At 32.6% G+C, this 17,627-nt stretch overlaps 1 protein-coding gene and 1 long non-coding RNA gene across 2 annotated transcripts; both read left to right on the top strand.

Moving 5' to 3' along the window:
- Positions 1 to 9,659: 9,659 nt before the first annotated feature.
- On the top strand, positions 9,660 to 11,053 carry LOC107873473 (flavonol sulfotransferase-like). The gene has a single exon (XM_016720333.2). It carries the CDS (start codon positions 9,821 to 9,823, stop codon positions 10,835 to 10,837), a length of 1,017 nt encoding a protein of 338 aa, XP_016575819.1. The 5' UTR covers positions 9,660 to 9,820; the 3' UTR covers positions 10,838 to 11,053.
- Positions 11,054 to 12,553: 1,500 nt separating this feature from the next.
- On the top strand, positions 12,554 to 15,343 carry LOC124886974. The gene is made up of 2 exons (XR_007044365.1): positions 12,554 to 13,329; positions 14,913 to 15,343. It is a non-coding gene; the product is annotated as an uncharacterized LOC124886974 (long non-coding RNA).
- The last annotated feature ends 2,284 nt before the right edge of the window (positions 15,344 to 17,627 follow it).

Raw genomic sequence — 17,627 nt, 5'->3', positions numbered from 1 at the left:
TATACTATATGCGTACAATTAGTGTACATTGACAGTACAACTATTTGTGTATCATGATTGAATAAGAACTGTGTATAGTTTGAATATTTATATTGTAACTGTGTAAAATTAGCAACACGGTTGTAATGATTACTATATTAGTAAAATTAATGTACATTTACTGTATAACTATATGTGTATCAGGATTGTATAAGAACTTGTATAGTTTAACTATTTATATTGTAACGGTGTACAATTAGCAACACTGTATGAGTAATATATGTAGCTTTTTGAAATATTTATACCTAAAGCACACTTACGTGTTGCAGGTTTGGGATTTGTTTCTTGGTCCATCTGATCATTACAAGTGTCAACTCAGTGTGCACACAAACTGTGCTATTGTGACTGCGTTGAAATCTAAGTTGGACAAGAAGCAACTTGATTTGTTTAAGAATAGTTTCTTTGGGTATTTCTCATCTTTACCAAATGTTTTTCCTCAAAATCAACTTATCCATGGAATGTTGCTTAGGGAACTTGTTTGTGAGAGAGATGATGAAATATGGATTAAAGTGAATAACACTAAGTTACGTTTCAGCTTACAAGAGTTTGCTATAATTAGCGGCTTAAAATGTGCCGGAAATTACAATAATGAGTTTGTTGTTAGTGAAGAAAGTAAGCTGATGGAGTTATATTTTTCAGGAAAGTCCAAGGTCACAAAGCTTGATTTGGAAGAGTGTTTTATGGGAAAAAAGTGGCGATGTGATGAAGATGCTTTACAAATTTCTGTTTTGTTCTTCATTTATTCCTTTATTTTTCTGTCACGTATAGTTATGTTATAACTAAGAATGATTTCTTATTGGTTGAATCTGGGAACTATGAAATATTTCCTTGGGAAAAATTATATTTTCGTCTGATATTGGAGTCAATGAAGTCTAAGGTTTATCAGCGAAAAACTATATATCGTTGTGCTGGTTTTCCTCTTGCATTTCAATGTTGGTTTTATGAGTGTTGTCCTTATGCCGATGGCTATCTTGCTGATTGAGTGAGCGATGGTGTGCCACATATATTGAATTGGTTTGTAAAGTATAGACCAACATACAAGGAGGTCGAGTTTGCATTTTTTGATATTTGGCAAGAGCAGGTATATCGTTGTTTTAAATTGTAATTTATATATGCTTTGTTAAATTATAATGTGCTTCTTAAATGTCAGCGTTGTTTCTTATGTGCAGGTTGTGTTGCGTAACATTAAACCGACAGTTCTTGAAAAAACAATCCTTCAATTACCTGATTTCAAACCTGTGGATACGGTTGTGCACTCTGTTGATTTGCCTAGCACCAGTAAATAAGAATGTAGTCAGTCGAGCTCAGATAATGAATTGACACTTTTGCGAAGTGATGTTAAAATGGTATGTCGAAGTTTTTTATTAATATTTATATTTTTTTGTTAATTGATGTGTTGACTTTTTCCTTTTATGTTTAGTTAACGGAAAAGGTTTCCTCGATGGAGAAGTTTATGAAATCCTCATTTGAATTGATTTTTTGAGCTCTAGATATAAAGAATGAGACTAAGGTATTCTTTTCCTGAATTTCTCCTATTTTTTTTAACAAATCTTATAAACACTATTGTACTTATTTTATAAAAAAATTTTAAAGGTTGGTACATCAATTGGTGATAACAATGGTGACAACTCAAATAAAAAAGACGATGAGACACCTAATGTTGGTAGTACAGGTGATGATCAAGTTAATGATCCACCTAATGTGGGACAACAAAATGATGTTGCACTGGAAGTGGATCATATAAGTGACAATTTGATGGATGATGTAGGGAAAGCAACAGATTGTGTAGGTAGTGACGTAATTGAGTCTTTGGTGGATACCGTTGGATAGAAAGTTAATTTTGTAGGTAATTGTGAAGGTGGTCATGTCGATGTTGATTTTGGGGATGAAACTTTAAGGGATGGTGCTTGGAAGAATTTTCCAGATTTTGATTTTTTGAAATTCACACAAAGCTCAGGTGAAAATAAGGATATAGGGGAGGGTAGAAATAGTCGGGTTGATAGTGATTGTTATAATATTACTGATTCTGAAGTGTCTAAATATACTCAATCTTTTGTGATCAAAAGACACAAAAATAAGGTGATGTGGTAGTGGTTAGCCAGAATGAGCTTGACTAGACAGAAATTACAGATGCTGAAATTTCTAAGTTCACTCAACCCGATAAGAGTGTTGCAACAACTGATACGACTAATTTAGTATGTGATAATGTTAGAAAATTTGATGCAACTACAAGTGATAATGTTAAAGGGATTGAGGAAAACATGGAGTCTGCGCCTGTTATGTTGGATGAAACACCTGCTATTCCTCGCCAATTATGTAAGCCAACGGTAGTATATAAATCTTCATTTTTGTCAAAATTTGATTCTGGTTGTGGCAAAGTTGAAGGCCAATCATCTAAGTGTGTAAAGAATGCTCAGTCAAGAAAACATGTCTTTTCTATAAAGCATCTTTTTGTGAAGAGTATTATGGAGTGAATTGATGATATGAAAGTGAAATTAAAGTTTAACAGGTTTGTTGCGAGATCGTTGCGCGTTAAACAGATGTAAGTTTCTGTTTATAATTTCTTTTTGTTTAACTTTATTTTATCATATATTACAATTTTTGTAACATTTTTTTCTAGTCCTATTTATTTCTATTCTGTCAATGCTCTCCGAAAATATTTTGACTATGGAGTAGATATTGTTAAAATAAAAGAGTGGTTCTTCACATTGGCATATCCAGGAGTACCATTAACCGATTCAGTAAGTAATGAATTTGTTAGTTATGTAGTTTATATATCTTTTATTTCTGTACTTGATAGTGATAATCTAATTGGAATACTGAAATTTTGTATATGATGAACGTTATATAAGTTCTATGCTTTATTTATGCAGTACTTTATGCGCAGTTTATATGCAACACTTAATATGCAATGTATATACAGGTTCTATGCTGTGTTTACACAGTATGTACGCAATTTAAATGCAGTAGTTGCTATTCAGTATATATATACAGGTCCTACACAGTAGATATAGAATTTGTATGCAATAGTTGATATGATGCATGTTATATAAATAGCTTGTATTTATATGATTTAAATTAGTGTTTTGTATTCATTTTTAGCATTTTAACATGATTTTGTTGTTCGTATTTTCTACATATTGATGTTATCTTTTACTATTTGTTAAAGAAGTCAAAATACGAGCCTGTTTGTGATTCAGTTAAATTTACAACCACAGATTGTTGGTTTAACGGCTTGATTCAGACTTTATATAAGCATTTTGTGGAGAATAATAGAGATGTAACACTTATCACTCAAGAACATCAAATCGTTGAGTACATGCTTGGATTTTTTATGAGATGCAACGTTCCGCAGAATAGCGTTGACAATGTTCTTTTCCCAATTAATCTTGCTGAGGAGTTTCACTGGATTTTAGCGAGACTATCTTTTAAAGATCAATGCATATGTGTGTATGATTCAATGCATGGTACAAGGCATGCTGTTTATGTTCAGAAATCAGTTGCAGTATATTCAAATTAATTCCACACTTTCTTTCTTGTATTGGATTTTGGGAAAGTAGGAGCGGTGGACTTCCAGTGGCTAATTCTTTTGATATTCATATTGTTGAGGGACTGCCAACGCAAGATAACACGTAATATATTGAATGCACATTCAATTTCTCATTTTTACATACTTTTTTTGTCAATTATACTGATGATGTATTATGTTTACAGGAACTGTGGTGTCTTTTGTGCTGCCTTTGCTGAGTATTTGCTTGATAGTCTTGAAATTTCTAATTATCTAGATGATATTGATGTTATTCGTACTCGATATGGTGTGTTGCTGTGGGATTATGAAAAGAAGAAACAAAGTCAATATGCAGTTAGTAAAGATGAATCTCCTAGTCGATTGTTGAAGAAAAAGGATGGTGTGCAACAAATTTAGTTAGAAATGTCTTTGAAGCATTGATGTTAGATATGTTTTAGTGTTGAAATGCTTAGGGTTATTTCTGTATTGTGTTGATACACTCGAAGGTTATTATTATGAAATGTTATGCCGAATACTATATGTTTTGGTGATTGATACAATTCTGTACAATTGATACTGAAATGTTAGTTTATGTTGATCAAAGTTGATATTCAGTATATATGTAACATTTATTCAGTTCCTACATAATTTAATATCCAATATTATATACAGGTGCTATACAGAAATTACACAATTCATATGTAGTACTTTATATGCAGTATATATACAGGTTCTATATAGTTGTTACACAGTATGTACACAGGTTATATGCAGTTTATATGCAATTTTTATGCAAATTTATACCAACAAATATCAAAGTTACATAATGTTGACACAAGTCATATAAAGTAGTTATATAGTCTAATATCCAATATATATGCAGGTGCTATACAGAAATTACACAGTTCATATGCAGTACTTTATGTGCAGTATATATACAGGTCCTATATAGTAGTTACACAGTCTGTACACAGGTCATATGCAGTTCATATACAAGTTCTATACAATAGTTACAATTTATGTGAAGTATTTATGCAAATTTATACCAATATTCAGTATATATGCAATATTTATTCAGTCCCTGTACAGTTGTTACACAGTTTAAGCATACTATTTCTACAATTTTATACATTTATCCTAACTAGATATAGAACTTATATATTGTTGTAATAAAGTATTTATATAGTTTATAAAAGTAGTTATATTCAAAATATAGAGGTGCTATGTATTTGCTAATTAGTTCAAAAGACAAATACTAGTACTTATATATATTCAAACTGTATATAGGTATTATACAAGATTGACACAGATGATAAGCAGTTTTATTAAGACTTGTAGCAGAAAAATTACACCCCCTCAGCTCAGATGAGTTGATTAGTGCACCTCACCAAAGAATGTGGCCAAATGAAACACCATAATGCACAGATTTCTTTAAGAGTAGAATGCATTTGAAGTAAGATAATATTGTTACTATTACATTGCTATGAAAAGAATAGTCTTTTTTCAAGGAAAAAAATGAGAAAGATAAAAGTGTTCTTGCAGCATCCTATTAGATTCTTGTTGGAGCATTTTCACATGTTCTTCGATTGTGTCCTGTTTTTCCACAGCGCCCACATGAAATTTGTTGCTTAAAGTATTCCATAATGCCCTTTCCTCGATTGTTCTTTTTTGGTCTTCCTGGTTTTGGTTTCCAGATTGGTGGCAGTACTATATTAGCTGATATCTCTGCTGGAATGTGCCAAGCTATTTCATCAGGAAGTGGCATAACTGGAAGTTCATATGCTTTCAAGAAGTTTTCTCTTGTGTAATATGTAGCACAATAGTTTTGTAAGTCCATATGCGTGTAAGTTAGGACCTCCATAGCATGTGGACAAGGTATGCCATCTACTTGAAATTGTAGGCAAGAATATTTTTTTTCACGCATGCAAACAATGTTTCATTTTTCAGTTTCATCAATGACTACATAAGAATAATGAGTAGAACCCATCACCTGCAATGTACAAATATATCAGTATATAGTGTACACATTACAATATGTAAGTGTCTGTGAAGTAGAAATTAGAAGTAATACCTTCATTTTATTTGATAGAATGAGATTTTCCCTCATTATTATATTGTATTTGTTTCCCAGTTCTGTAAATGTTGCTTCTGAATGTTGTCTATATTCATTATTCCATCTCATGACCAGATCTATCATAAATTGTAGGAATTTTTTAATTGGCAGGTCTCTTACATCTCTATTTGCTGAATTTAGGGATTTCAGCTATGTTTGAAGTCATGAACATCGACCTGTTGATATGGGCATGAGCTATAGACCATTTTTCATAGCCTATATCAAACAGATACTGCTTCACCCTATTATCGATTTTGTTTATGTCATCCATAAGTCGATCAAAGTCTGCCTTTAGGTATGTTCTGGCCATTGTAAAGAAGATCTCCGTTAATTGCTTTTGATTCTTCTTAGATCTACCCTTGATGTTGTTCCATAGATGGTAGATGCATATACAGTGAGCCACATTTGGATATACAAGTGCAGCAGCTTTTAATATGCTGTCATGCCTATCAGATACTATGCAAATGCCTTTTATTTCACCAAACGCAGTGTTAAACATGTGGAAAAACCATTCCCATGAAGCATCATTTTCAGAATCAACAACAGCATATGCTAGTGGCAAAATATGTCTTGATTAAACAAGTGGGAAAGTGTCTATCAGTTCATGCCAGCATATGCATAATTTTGTCTAAAAAAATTTCATAAAACTCACCTGCTGCATCCAGCACACTTGCAGATAACATTGTTCCCTTCTATGGAGATTTCAGAAAAGTTCCATCAACAACAATGGTAGGCATACAATATCTCCAGCCCCTAATTGATGTGCTCAACGCGACAAAAGCATATAAAAAGTGATTGTCCTCCGTTTTGTGTAGTCTTGTGAATGATTCAGGATTTATTGTGTTTACCATGTATAGGTAAGCTGGCAATTTAGCATAAGATTCACGCAAGGAACCTCTGACCAGTTCAAGTGTTTTTTCTTTGGCTCTATATGCTTTTTGTAGTTTATCCTAATTCCATACAAGTTTTTCATTTCTTCCATGATCTCTGTTGGAGTGTATGTTGACTTTAAATTTAGAAAATTGTGCTTCACAATTTTAGCGATGGTTAAAGAAGTAGCATTCCATTGTGAAAATATTCTGTCCTCAATTGGACAAGAGTGATCATCGACAAATTTGGTCACCATGAAAACTTCTGAATTTTGTTGACTTGAAGATCTAAAAGTCCAATTGCATCTCTGATTGATACACTTAAGATAGTATCGAGATACATTTATATACAATAAATGTATATGCAGTGCACTGTTCATATCCAATATATATGCAGGTGCTATATAGAAATTACATACTTCATATGCAGTATATATACAGGTCATATATAGTAGTTACACAGTCTGTATACAGGTCATATGCAGTTTATATGCAGTATTTATGCAAATTTAAAACTAATATTCCAATAAAATATAAAACTTACACATTGTTGTATAAAGTAGTTATATAGTTTATACCTTGATGATGATGATCTTTTCACCTTAAATTGAAATCTCTCACGGAATGCATAATGTTTCATCACACTTGATATTGTATTTTTATCCCAGTACAGCTGCCCTTCTTCAACATCTCTATGAAGTGGATCCTTAATTATCGATTCGACCTATTCTTTCATTTCTTCACCTTCAATTGTATAATTAGAAATAGGTATCGGATAAACTTGAATAACAGTCGGAGATGTTTCGATCAAATTTCCATTTGAGGATTCTCCATTTTCAAATGTGTTTTGTAGTGTTATACACAATGGAAATTCATTGTAAATAGTCATAGATCCACTCTTTACAATGTATTTTATTGTCATTAAACAAGAATTTCGCTCTAGATTCAACTGGTTATACAATTCATCAACAAAATATTCGTACCTGCAATTCAAATTCAAAAGTACTCCATTGATTGTAAACTTTTCAAACTGTACATCACCTACAACTCTCCTCCGTATTGTAGCATAATTGGAACTAAAATCGAACTTGAAGCCATAATTTCGTATCAACTGAAGCTAATTGTGAATGAAAATTTTTTTTTGAAGCTAATTGACGGAGGATATTGTATATTTATATACAATTTATGAAGGTATTTTAAGGTAATATGGTGTATTTAAAAGAGGATTTGTGAGATTTTAATGGAAAGGAATCCTAAGGTAAAACTGGGGAAGGAAAGTGTGAGTTTCAATTGAAAAGGAAAGAAATATATTATGCTATTGTTGCGGCTTCTTAGTGGTGATTAGAAGATGGCTAAAATATGGTATTATTTTAATGGCTATTAAGTGGGAATTAAAAACAGGGGCTATTTTTGTGGAATAAGCTTTAGGAGAAGGGCTATTTTTGTCCTTCTCCCCTAATTAATAGTAGAAGAGAGGACTTATGTAATACAAAAAAATCTTTGATTATGTATAACTTTTACTTATCACTACAATAACTATAAATATTCTTATTTACATAATTAACCCGTTATGTATAAAACAACAAATAAATAAAATTAGGTAAGACAAGCTCGAATTAAGTATATGATTTACTTTCAATTATGATTTCTACTAAATATTATTATCATTTATAATACTTGAGTAATATTTATGAAAAAATATTTAAGTATGAATGAAAAGTTGAAGTTCTTACGTGTTAAGCATCTTTCTTTTCAATAATTTATCTTCATTCGATAAAATAGCTCACCAAAAATTTATTATTATAATTTTTTTTATATAAATTCAACAACGTCTTACACATTACGCAAAGCGCGAACCTATTCACTAGTTAATAAGTAAAAATAAACATAGAAAAAAAAAACCAATAAAATAAAATTAGTAATTAATAAGTAAAAATAAACATAGAAAGAAAAAACAGGAAAATCACCTAACAGAGTAAATATATGTAGGGTATTTATCCAAAATGACGAGAGTTGAGAAAAATTACTACTACATACATCGAAAGTTTGAATTTTATTGTATTTTTTTAATACATACTCACTCCATTTCTGAATACTTGTCATCGTTTCTAAAAATAGTTATTCTATATTTTCATTTTAGAAAATCAAGACGTAATTAATTTTTTGCTTTCATTATTATTCTTAGTCATAAATATGACAAAACATATAAATATAGTGTTAAAAAGATTAATATTAAAAGAAAAAAGTGATAAATAAAGATAATTTAGTCAAATTAGTCTCTAATTAAGGTTTTTTTTTTTTTAAAATGATTGCAAACAAAAAATATGAAAAGTGTCATGAATCGCTTGTTTTGAGTGAGTGAATGTCCATAACAAATTTTGAATCAGCAGGTAATAACAAAGTTTGACTTATTATAACAAGTATTTAACTATGTATCTCTTCCTCTAAATAACATATTTTGACCTATTGTATATACTTGAAATAACAAGAATTCTCTCTACAAATATCTTTTCTAATTCTCTTAGGAATCGCTTGGCAGGGGGGAGCCAGCCTTCTGTTCGGGGTTCGGCCGAATTTCTTTCGACGGAAAAATATACGATTTATACATGATTAAAATTATTTTTTATGTGGTTATTGCAGGTGTTGAAGCCATTTCGACTAATTTTTTTTTAATATGAAACCCCTTTAGTTGAAATCTTAAGTTTTCTTTAAATATAGAACCCCTTTAGTTCTCTACATTACTTTCCAAGTAAAGCCCTCCATTCTATCTGATGGTCTTTGGCAGCAGTGCTGCATAAACTCATTTTCATAGAAGAGTCTGTCCTGCTTATGTGTTTTTCTTTCTTACATAGAGATGCAGAATCTAATGCAGTGATCTAAAAGCCCCGGTAGTTATTAGGAGTTGTATAACATTAAACCAACCAATATATTAGGAATACATAAATTAGCTAGGTTGGTAATGCAGAATTTCATATTGCTAATGGGATGTTATATTGGTTGCTGACCTGTCGGTCAGGTCCTTTCCATTATTGAAATCGTCCTACATATCAATAATTCAATACTTATGGCATGTGAGTGTTGCTTCCTTGTTGGCAATGAAAGCAACCTAACATAACAAAGGGTATGTGAATCTGTGGTGTAGATAGAGTGTTAGAGATAGGATGATATAGTGTAGGACCATGGATGAGTAAAGGACTTAAAATATACTACCAAACTTCTCTTCTTTATCAATAAAGAAGTTGTTTCTTAGTATTTTCTTTTTTTAATCGTCACTTTCCCAGTCTTCAAAAAATGAGTTCCTCTAATTTCCCTTGCAACGCTAGTCGTTTATCTGCAAGCTATGGATCAGAAAATTTCAAGAATATGTGTGAAAAATACAAAGATATAATATCAACCCTCCCCAAACTAGAGCCTTCCTATCCTGGTTATGAATCTTACCAATATCAAGGATTTTGGTACCCTATACAGTTCTTACAAGTAATTTTATATATGCAAGAAAACTTCAGGGCTCGACCCTCTGATATTTTCCTTTGCAGTGCTATGAAAACAGGCACCACTTGGCTTAAAGCTTTAACCTTTTCCATTATGACTAGGCATATTTTTCATGATGACGACTCTACAAATAACCCTTTACTCAATAAGGTACCCCATGATTGCCTACCCTTTTTGGAAGTTGATTTTATCTCCAACCCTAAATTTGTAGATGCAGAGTTGCCATTATTATCCACACATGTTCCTTACAGTCACTTACCACCATCCATACTAGAATCCAATTGCAAGATCATTTACATATGCAGAGAACCCAAAGATACCTTAGTTTCTTTGTGGAAATTCAGTCAAAAGGTATTTGACCAAGATGTATCAGTAGCAAATATTCTTACACTTGAACACCAAGTCAAGTGGTTTTGTGAAGGCAAATCGTTTTATGGACCTTATTGGAATCACGTGTTGGGGTATTGGGAAGCAAGTCATGATGTAGAGAGACATGATAAAGTATTGTTCTTGAAGTATGAAGATTTGTTGAAGGACACATTATACTATGTGAAGAAATTGGCGGAATTCATGGAGAGACCTTTCTCTATGGAGGAAGAAACACGAGGTGTGCCTGAAGAAATCATAGCACGCTGTAATTTCAAAAGTTTGAGCAATTTAGAGGTGAACAAAACCGGCTTGCATCGGCCAGAAACTCAGCGAGTTCAGAATAGTATATTTTTTCGGAAAGGAGAAATTGGCGATTGGAAGAATTATTTGACCAAGGATATGGCAAAAGAAATTGATGACATAACGATGGAGAAATTTCAATCTTGAGGCTTAACATTCCCTTCTTCAATATAGTACCAGATTAACACCAAATAATAAAAATGGAACAATTGTTTAATGCAGTTTTTGGTTCCTTTCTTCTTTTGTCATCTTGATATATAGTACTTTTTTTTACAAACAAGTTCTCCTGTACTATTCATTGTTTTGTGTAATTTTCTTATTCTTGTTCAACTTTTGGGCTTGATAATTAGTGCCTCTTCTTCATTAGTCTTGAGTTTAACCCTACGGTTTTCGATTTCTTAAAAGAAAATATTGATGCCGCATGTTGAATCCTCCAAAAATAATGCTCCCTCCATTTCATATTAAGTAAATTTTTGCACCCCTAGGACACCTGATGATACTTTGTTGGAGATCTCTCATAGGTCCTTAAATGCCAATACCAACGTGATTGCTAATAGAGTCACTGGAGGAGCATTTACGAGTCACACTTATAACAGAAGCAGTGATACTCCTTGTTAGGGGTCACCAAGATAAATAGGGCATGCCAACACACGAGAGTCTGAAGTTTCCACTAGCACTTATACTATAGGTATATTCGTGGAGCAGTGTAGGATAGAAGAGGATTGTGAGATCAAGCAATAGCTGAAATGAGTACTGAAATAAGTCTTATCGGTAAGCATTACATGGGAGCTACGACTAAAAACGTAAATGCAGCCGGTTCGCAAGGAATATAATGGATCCAAGACAATGATTTTGATTTTGATGAAGAGGCAAACTACTTGGATGATCTGGTGGCGGGTTTCTAGGCCAGAGTCCAAGGTTCTAATGAAGATACTTGGCGCTAAGGTCAAGCGAATCAAGGTCAGAATTATTATAAGGACAACAACTACAACCTGTCAGGGTATAAAGATTAGGTAGAGATTGGGATGGTGATTGGAAGAAGTGAGATGGTGAAAAGAATGATAGAAGTACTAGTTTGTACACTCCTTATAGTAGCCGCAAAATAGAGTCGAGCAATTTGAGGATAAAAGACAGGTTAGTCAATAGGTGTTGAAAATGGTTGAAGCTAGTGATGAGAACCTTGAAAAGATTCATCCAGATAATACGGCCCCGTTTCGCCATGAAAATCATAATTTTTCGGAGTTGGAATTGAAGTTGAAGTTGTAGCTAGAGAAGTGTGAGCGAAAAAAGTGAATCCAAATACATTCCGGAATTGTATTTGAAATTTTCACGACCAAACACATCTTATTTTCACTTTTTTCACTAAAGTGAAATAACTTTTCGGAAAAAAGGAAATAATTTTCATAATCAAACGGCTACTAAATAACATAAGTTTTAGTTAGAAAGAGCACTGCTGTTGGTTCCGCGCTTTCAATTTTCCTCTATGGTTTAATATTTGAAAAAGTAAAATAGCTTCAATAATACTCCATGCATTTCAATTTCTGTGGCAAGTTTAAGATTTCGAGTTTCAACATGTCTATTTTTTATCGTAATTTTTTCATATATGTTTAAATATTTTGAATTATCAATTGTTGCCACTTTTAGTGTTTTTTATGTAGTTTTCAAATATATAAATTTTATTTCAAAAAAAATTGAAGATTTAATGCTCAACTTCATGGCAAAGTTATATTGCTTGACTCTTGAAAAGCGAAATGTGCCACATATGGGACGGAGGGAAATACGTTACTTTTACAGTTGTTTCCATGTGACTTGGAGGTCATGGATTCAAACCGTAGAAATAACTTCTTGTAGAAATATGGGATAGCCAGTACAATAAATTCATGTGGTTCGCCCCTTCCCCCAAACCTCATGTATTGTATAAAGAAAGTTTTAATGCATTGGCTGCACTTAATAATTGTAAGACCCCATAAAATTTTAAGTCTAACTCAACTCCTTAAGGCTTGATAAGAAAATCCAATACTTAGAAGAATTTTTGCTAAGTGTTCAACACTAGTCACATTTCAAGCCTCCGAACTTCGGGGATTTATTTGGCGACCTTCCCGACCTCCGTTTTTTAATTTTCAAGTTGCGTTGTGATGGGGAAAGACCCTAGTATGTCTTGGTCATATTTAGAATGCATTTTGGGCGCATTTCAGTGGCTGAACTCACTGGTTTGAAATGCTCCCGCATTCCGGGCGCATTTCAGGCCAAAATTTTAGGGTCAACTTCAAACGACCATAACTCCCTGTATATAATGAACTGCGAGGGCTGCTATATATAAATGGAAATATATTTGAATCTTCTTTTCTATGCAATTAGTTTCATCCAAATCCAACGTCGGAGTAAAAATTTATGATCAATTTACTTCAGCATATCAAAACTGTCAACAGAGGGACAGCTGCGTCTTTCTCCCTTTCCTTAGGGGTATTTTAGTATTTTTTCCCACCCTACATATATACACAAACACAGTATTAAGGCTCATTTGGACCAAAATATATCCCTTTTCATCATTTTCTCTCAAGAACAAGAGAAAGGGCTTCAATTTGAAGACCCAAGTTCAAAGGATTTCACCGTTAATCATCAAGAATCTTCCATCTAAGGTATGTGTAGTGTTCATCCATGGAGCTCAAGAATCAAGTTTTAAATCATGTATTGTGAATATTTTGATGTGGTATGATTATGTTCATGTTGTATGGTTTCAAGTTGGGATCTTTATGTATTTTCATGAAGCTATGTTAGTATGTAAGTTGAAATCTATGAAATTAGTTGTTTATGATATCTATATTGTTGGATGTTGATAATCAAGTTGTTGACGTTGAATGATTCCCAAGTTAGAATCTTTATGTGTTATTATGAATCTATGACACCATGTGAGTTGAAAACATGTAAAACTTGGTTGTTCATGATGTAAAATCTTATGGTTTCACCTATGCCTAAATTGTGAATGCAAGGTGTTCGATGAAATGCCTAAAATAATAATAATCATGTTTTCATGACTTAAGAGTACCAAGTAACAAGTACATGCCCTATGTTTTATGATTCTACATGAAATCCACATTATTGATATGTATTGTGGTTGTGATATGTAGTGAACATGATGTTGAAGTTAAGAAAGTACTTCCACGTTGAATATATCCCCTCCCACGTATGAAATGTTGAGAACCATGTGTAGTATTGAATCCCCTACTTATGATATTGTGAATTGTGGACTTTATTCCTATGAACAAGTCAGTTATGTGTGTCAGTTTCCTTCCATCGAGTCCTGGGGGTACTTGTACCCGAAAAATATAGTTGTGTGCCTAGAGCCATGTCATGTTGTGACGATATCTTCAGTCCAACCATGTTCCATAGAATTCAGTCAGTTATGTGACTCAGGAAGTCTCAGAAATCTCATGATCTCAGTCAGTGTCAGATATCAGTAGCATTCCGTCAGTCAACGGAATCCAGGAAACTCAGCTCATGTACAGTTTAGTCAATCATGTTCAGTCTCTTCAGATAGAAGTTAGCACCAAGTGAACCCAAGGATGGGAACTCACCTGCTTCAGATGAGGGTGTGATTTCTAGAATCAATCCTTGTGTTCCAGAACTATGAAGACAGCATAGGTTGAGACATCAACACTGCCAGCTTGAGGGTTGATGAGGAGGACATCCGCCATTCTCTTTTAGGGACACTTCCAAATTTGAGGGTCACTCACAGCTTGTCTTTACCCGTGGCACGGTATTGACACCCTTCCAATCAGGGTAAAGATTAGACCCCAGTTCAGCTATATTAGCATACATGGGGCATGTCGGTTAAGCTACTACTTCCCACAGTTTTAGTCTCAGCATCAGTAAAAGAACTCAGATAGTTCTTCAGACTTTAGGAATGATAGATACTGTCAATACAGATACAATACGGAACTCAGCTAGTTTCATCAGAATCGGGACTGTCGGACACATTCGTCCATGTTATATCAGTTATCAGTTATCAGTACCATGTCAGATCAGATTCAGTATTCATGTATCACGATATCAGTCTCGGTCTCATAATTTTGCATGTACTCTCACATTCATATTAGTCAGTTATTTAGCATTGTTTATGCATGTAACCCATAGCATATAGCCTACCTCACTCGTATACTCAGTACTCTTAGTTGTACTGACGCATTTGCGCTATGGTGCTTTCTTTTATGTTACACTATAGGTTTCGAGACACGAGATCCATAGCAGCAGTAGTTGATCAGTTTCAGCTTTCAGCGTCAATGGTGATCCCTCATCATCCGAGGACATATTATTCTGTTTCATCGTTGCAGTACTCGGTTTTATTTAGTTATCGGAGTTAGTTGGGGACATATCCCATCAACTCTCTTTTCTGACAGTTAGAGGTTTTTTAGACTATCATGTTTTCAGATAGTATTTCAGGTTGTTTTGGGTATTTATACCCCACCAGATGTTTGATATTCAGTTTGAACATCATGGCCTATCAGCCTTTGTTCCGCATTATATATATTATGCAGTGTACAGGTACAGATATCAGTCATAGGTTAGCTTGTGGTCCCTCGGGGTCATGAGCTCCGTGTAGCATTTCGGTTCAGAAAATCGAGGTGTTACAATAATACATTACTTTTCCTCATATATTTGGATCATCACCTGCACCCGTATATAGAGGCGGAGCTCGCCTTCTTTAGGGGGTTCGGCCGAACCTTCTTCGACGGAAAAATTTATTATTTACATGATTAAAATTATTTTTTATGTGGTTATAGTAGGTGTTGAACCTCCTTCGACTAAGTTTTCTTTGAATATTAAACCCCCTTAGTTGAAACCCTGACTCAGCTTCTGCCCGTATTACACTCTTAGCTTGATTAATTCGTTGTTTGAAAGTAACATTTTTTTGCTTTTTTGAAATATGGTTAAGCACCAGTTCTTCAGTGAATAATTCTATGCATGTCTTGGTCCGAAATAATAGTGTGATTTATTATTTATTTTTTAGTGTTCGATAAATAAATAAATATATTATTGCAAGAGCATTTGTATATAACTAGTATAACTACACGTGTCTTGCATGTGTAAAGTTTGATTATTTAAAATTAAATATTGTTTATGATATAACAAAAATTGCCTTGTTTTGATAATGTTCTCTATTTTAGATTTTATCATTGAAAAGTATAGCATCAAGTTTTGTGCACTAAAATATTGTGGAGGTATTAATTTTAATGAATGTAAAAATATATAATAAAAAAAAATTAAAGACGAATTAAAAAAATTCTGACCTCTTCATCAACTAACTTTAGAAGCTTTCGAATATCCGTTGTTGCTTTATTATATTCTTTTGTTGGATCACTCTCTATGATCAGGAATTGTTATTATTGACATGTCTTCAATGCACTAATTGCAACAACTTCGATAATTATATTTGTTTCTAAAAAGGGAGTTAGAATTTATTATATTCTTTAGTTGGATCACTCTCTATGATCAGGAATTTTTATTATGGACATGACTTCAATGTACTAATTACAACAACTTCTATAATTGAATTTGTTTCTAAAAAAAGAGTTAGAATAGCATTAGTGCATGATGTAGAATGAAGAAAAATAGATGAGTTGAGTAAACTATACCTAAATATGTAAGTTGTTTTAGTATATTTAACCGAGGAAGAATGACAATTATTAATAGATCCAACAAGAAATTCAAATTAATCAATTAATAACATTAAACCAACTAATAACACAAATTAGATCGATTAAGAATATAAGTTAAATTGTTGGCATAACAATTAATATTGTGTTTAAATCGTTAAAGAAAAAGTGACGAGTTGAGTAAACTATACCTGAATATGTAAGTTGTTTTAGTATATTTAACCAAGGAAGAACGACAGTTATTAATAGATCCAACAAGAAATTCAAATTAATCAATTAATAACATTAAATCAACTAATAACACAAATTAGATCAATTAAGAATATATGCTAAATTATTGACATAACAATTAATATTGTGTTTACATCGTTAATGAACAAGCAGCAATCAACAATACAGAAAAAGTGAAAGAATTTTTGAATTTTCTTATTCCTATTTTACATGAAAAGGTGATGTTAAAATCCATGGGAGATGGAAATTCTTTCTTTTATTTGACAAAATGCGTCAGCTTGGGGGAGGAAACTTTTTTTAATTTTATTTAATAATTTTTTGGTTTCACGTTGGGACAAGATAAAAGCTAGGAGAAGGATAATTTCTTTTTATTTTTTTTTGGTTTCACCTTGTGAGGAGGGGTTTTATTTTTTTGGTTTCTGAATATTAAATTTGGGGTTTTGAGTTGTGTCTTTTAATTAAGAATGGTTAATTAATAATTCATTACTTTGGTTTGTTTGGCCTATCCATTTCTGAAATTGTCCTTAATGATCAATAATTCATTACTTGGGGTCATTTGGTTTTATCTGAGATTATAGAAGCTTGTTTGAATGGTCCTAACATTATTACTATACTACTTAAATTTAATATAAGTGAGGATGGACATTTTTTGGTTGTACTCACGAACTTGGGTTGGAATCACCTTCTATATTTATACCATAATTTATCTTTAATTTCTCTTTGCTTGTTGATCTTTATATTAAAAGTATAATATTGTGAAGATCTGTCATCGAGCTATGTAAATGGTACTTTTACTTGAGCTTATCTCATATCATCCAATTAACTTTTAATAAATACGTGTAGTAGACTTAGAAAATTTCTCATCCATGCATTCTCTGTTTCACTATAAACATGTCCAATCTTCCCACAAAAGTACAATACGTGTCCAACACCTAAGTTGAACACATAAAATGTTTTAATTGCAACATTAAATATCCAATTATAGACATAAAGATCTACTTTGATCTCTATTTCTTTTATTTGATCCTTTTTTAAGTTCCATAATATTATTA

This window comes from Capsicum annuum, chromosome 1 (assembly GCF_002878395.1).
Source record: "Capsicum annuum cultivar UCD-10X-F1 chromosome 1, UCD10Xv1.1, whole genome shotgun sequence".
Taxonomy (NCBI): domain Eukaryota; kingdom Viridiplantae; phylum Streptophyta; class Magnoliopsida; order Solanales; family Solanaceae; genus Capsicum; species Capsicum annuum.
This window is presented reverse-complemented; position numbering and strand designations above follow the sequence as displayed.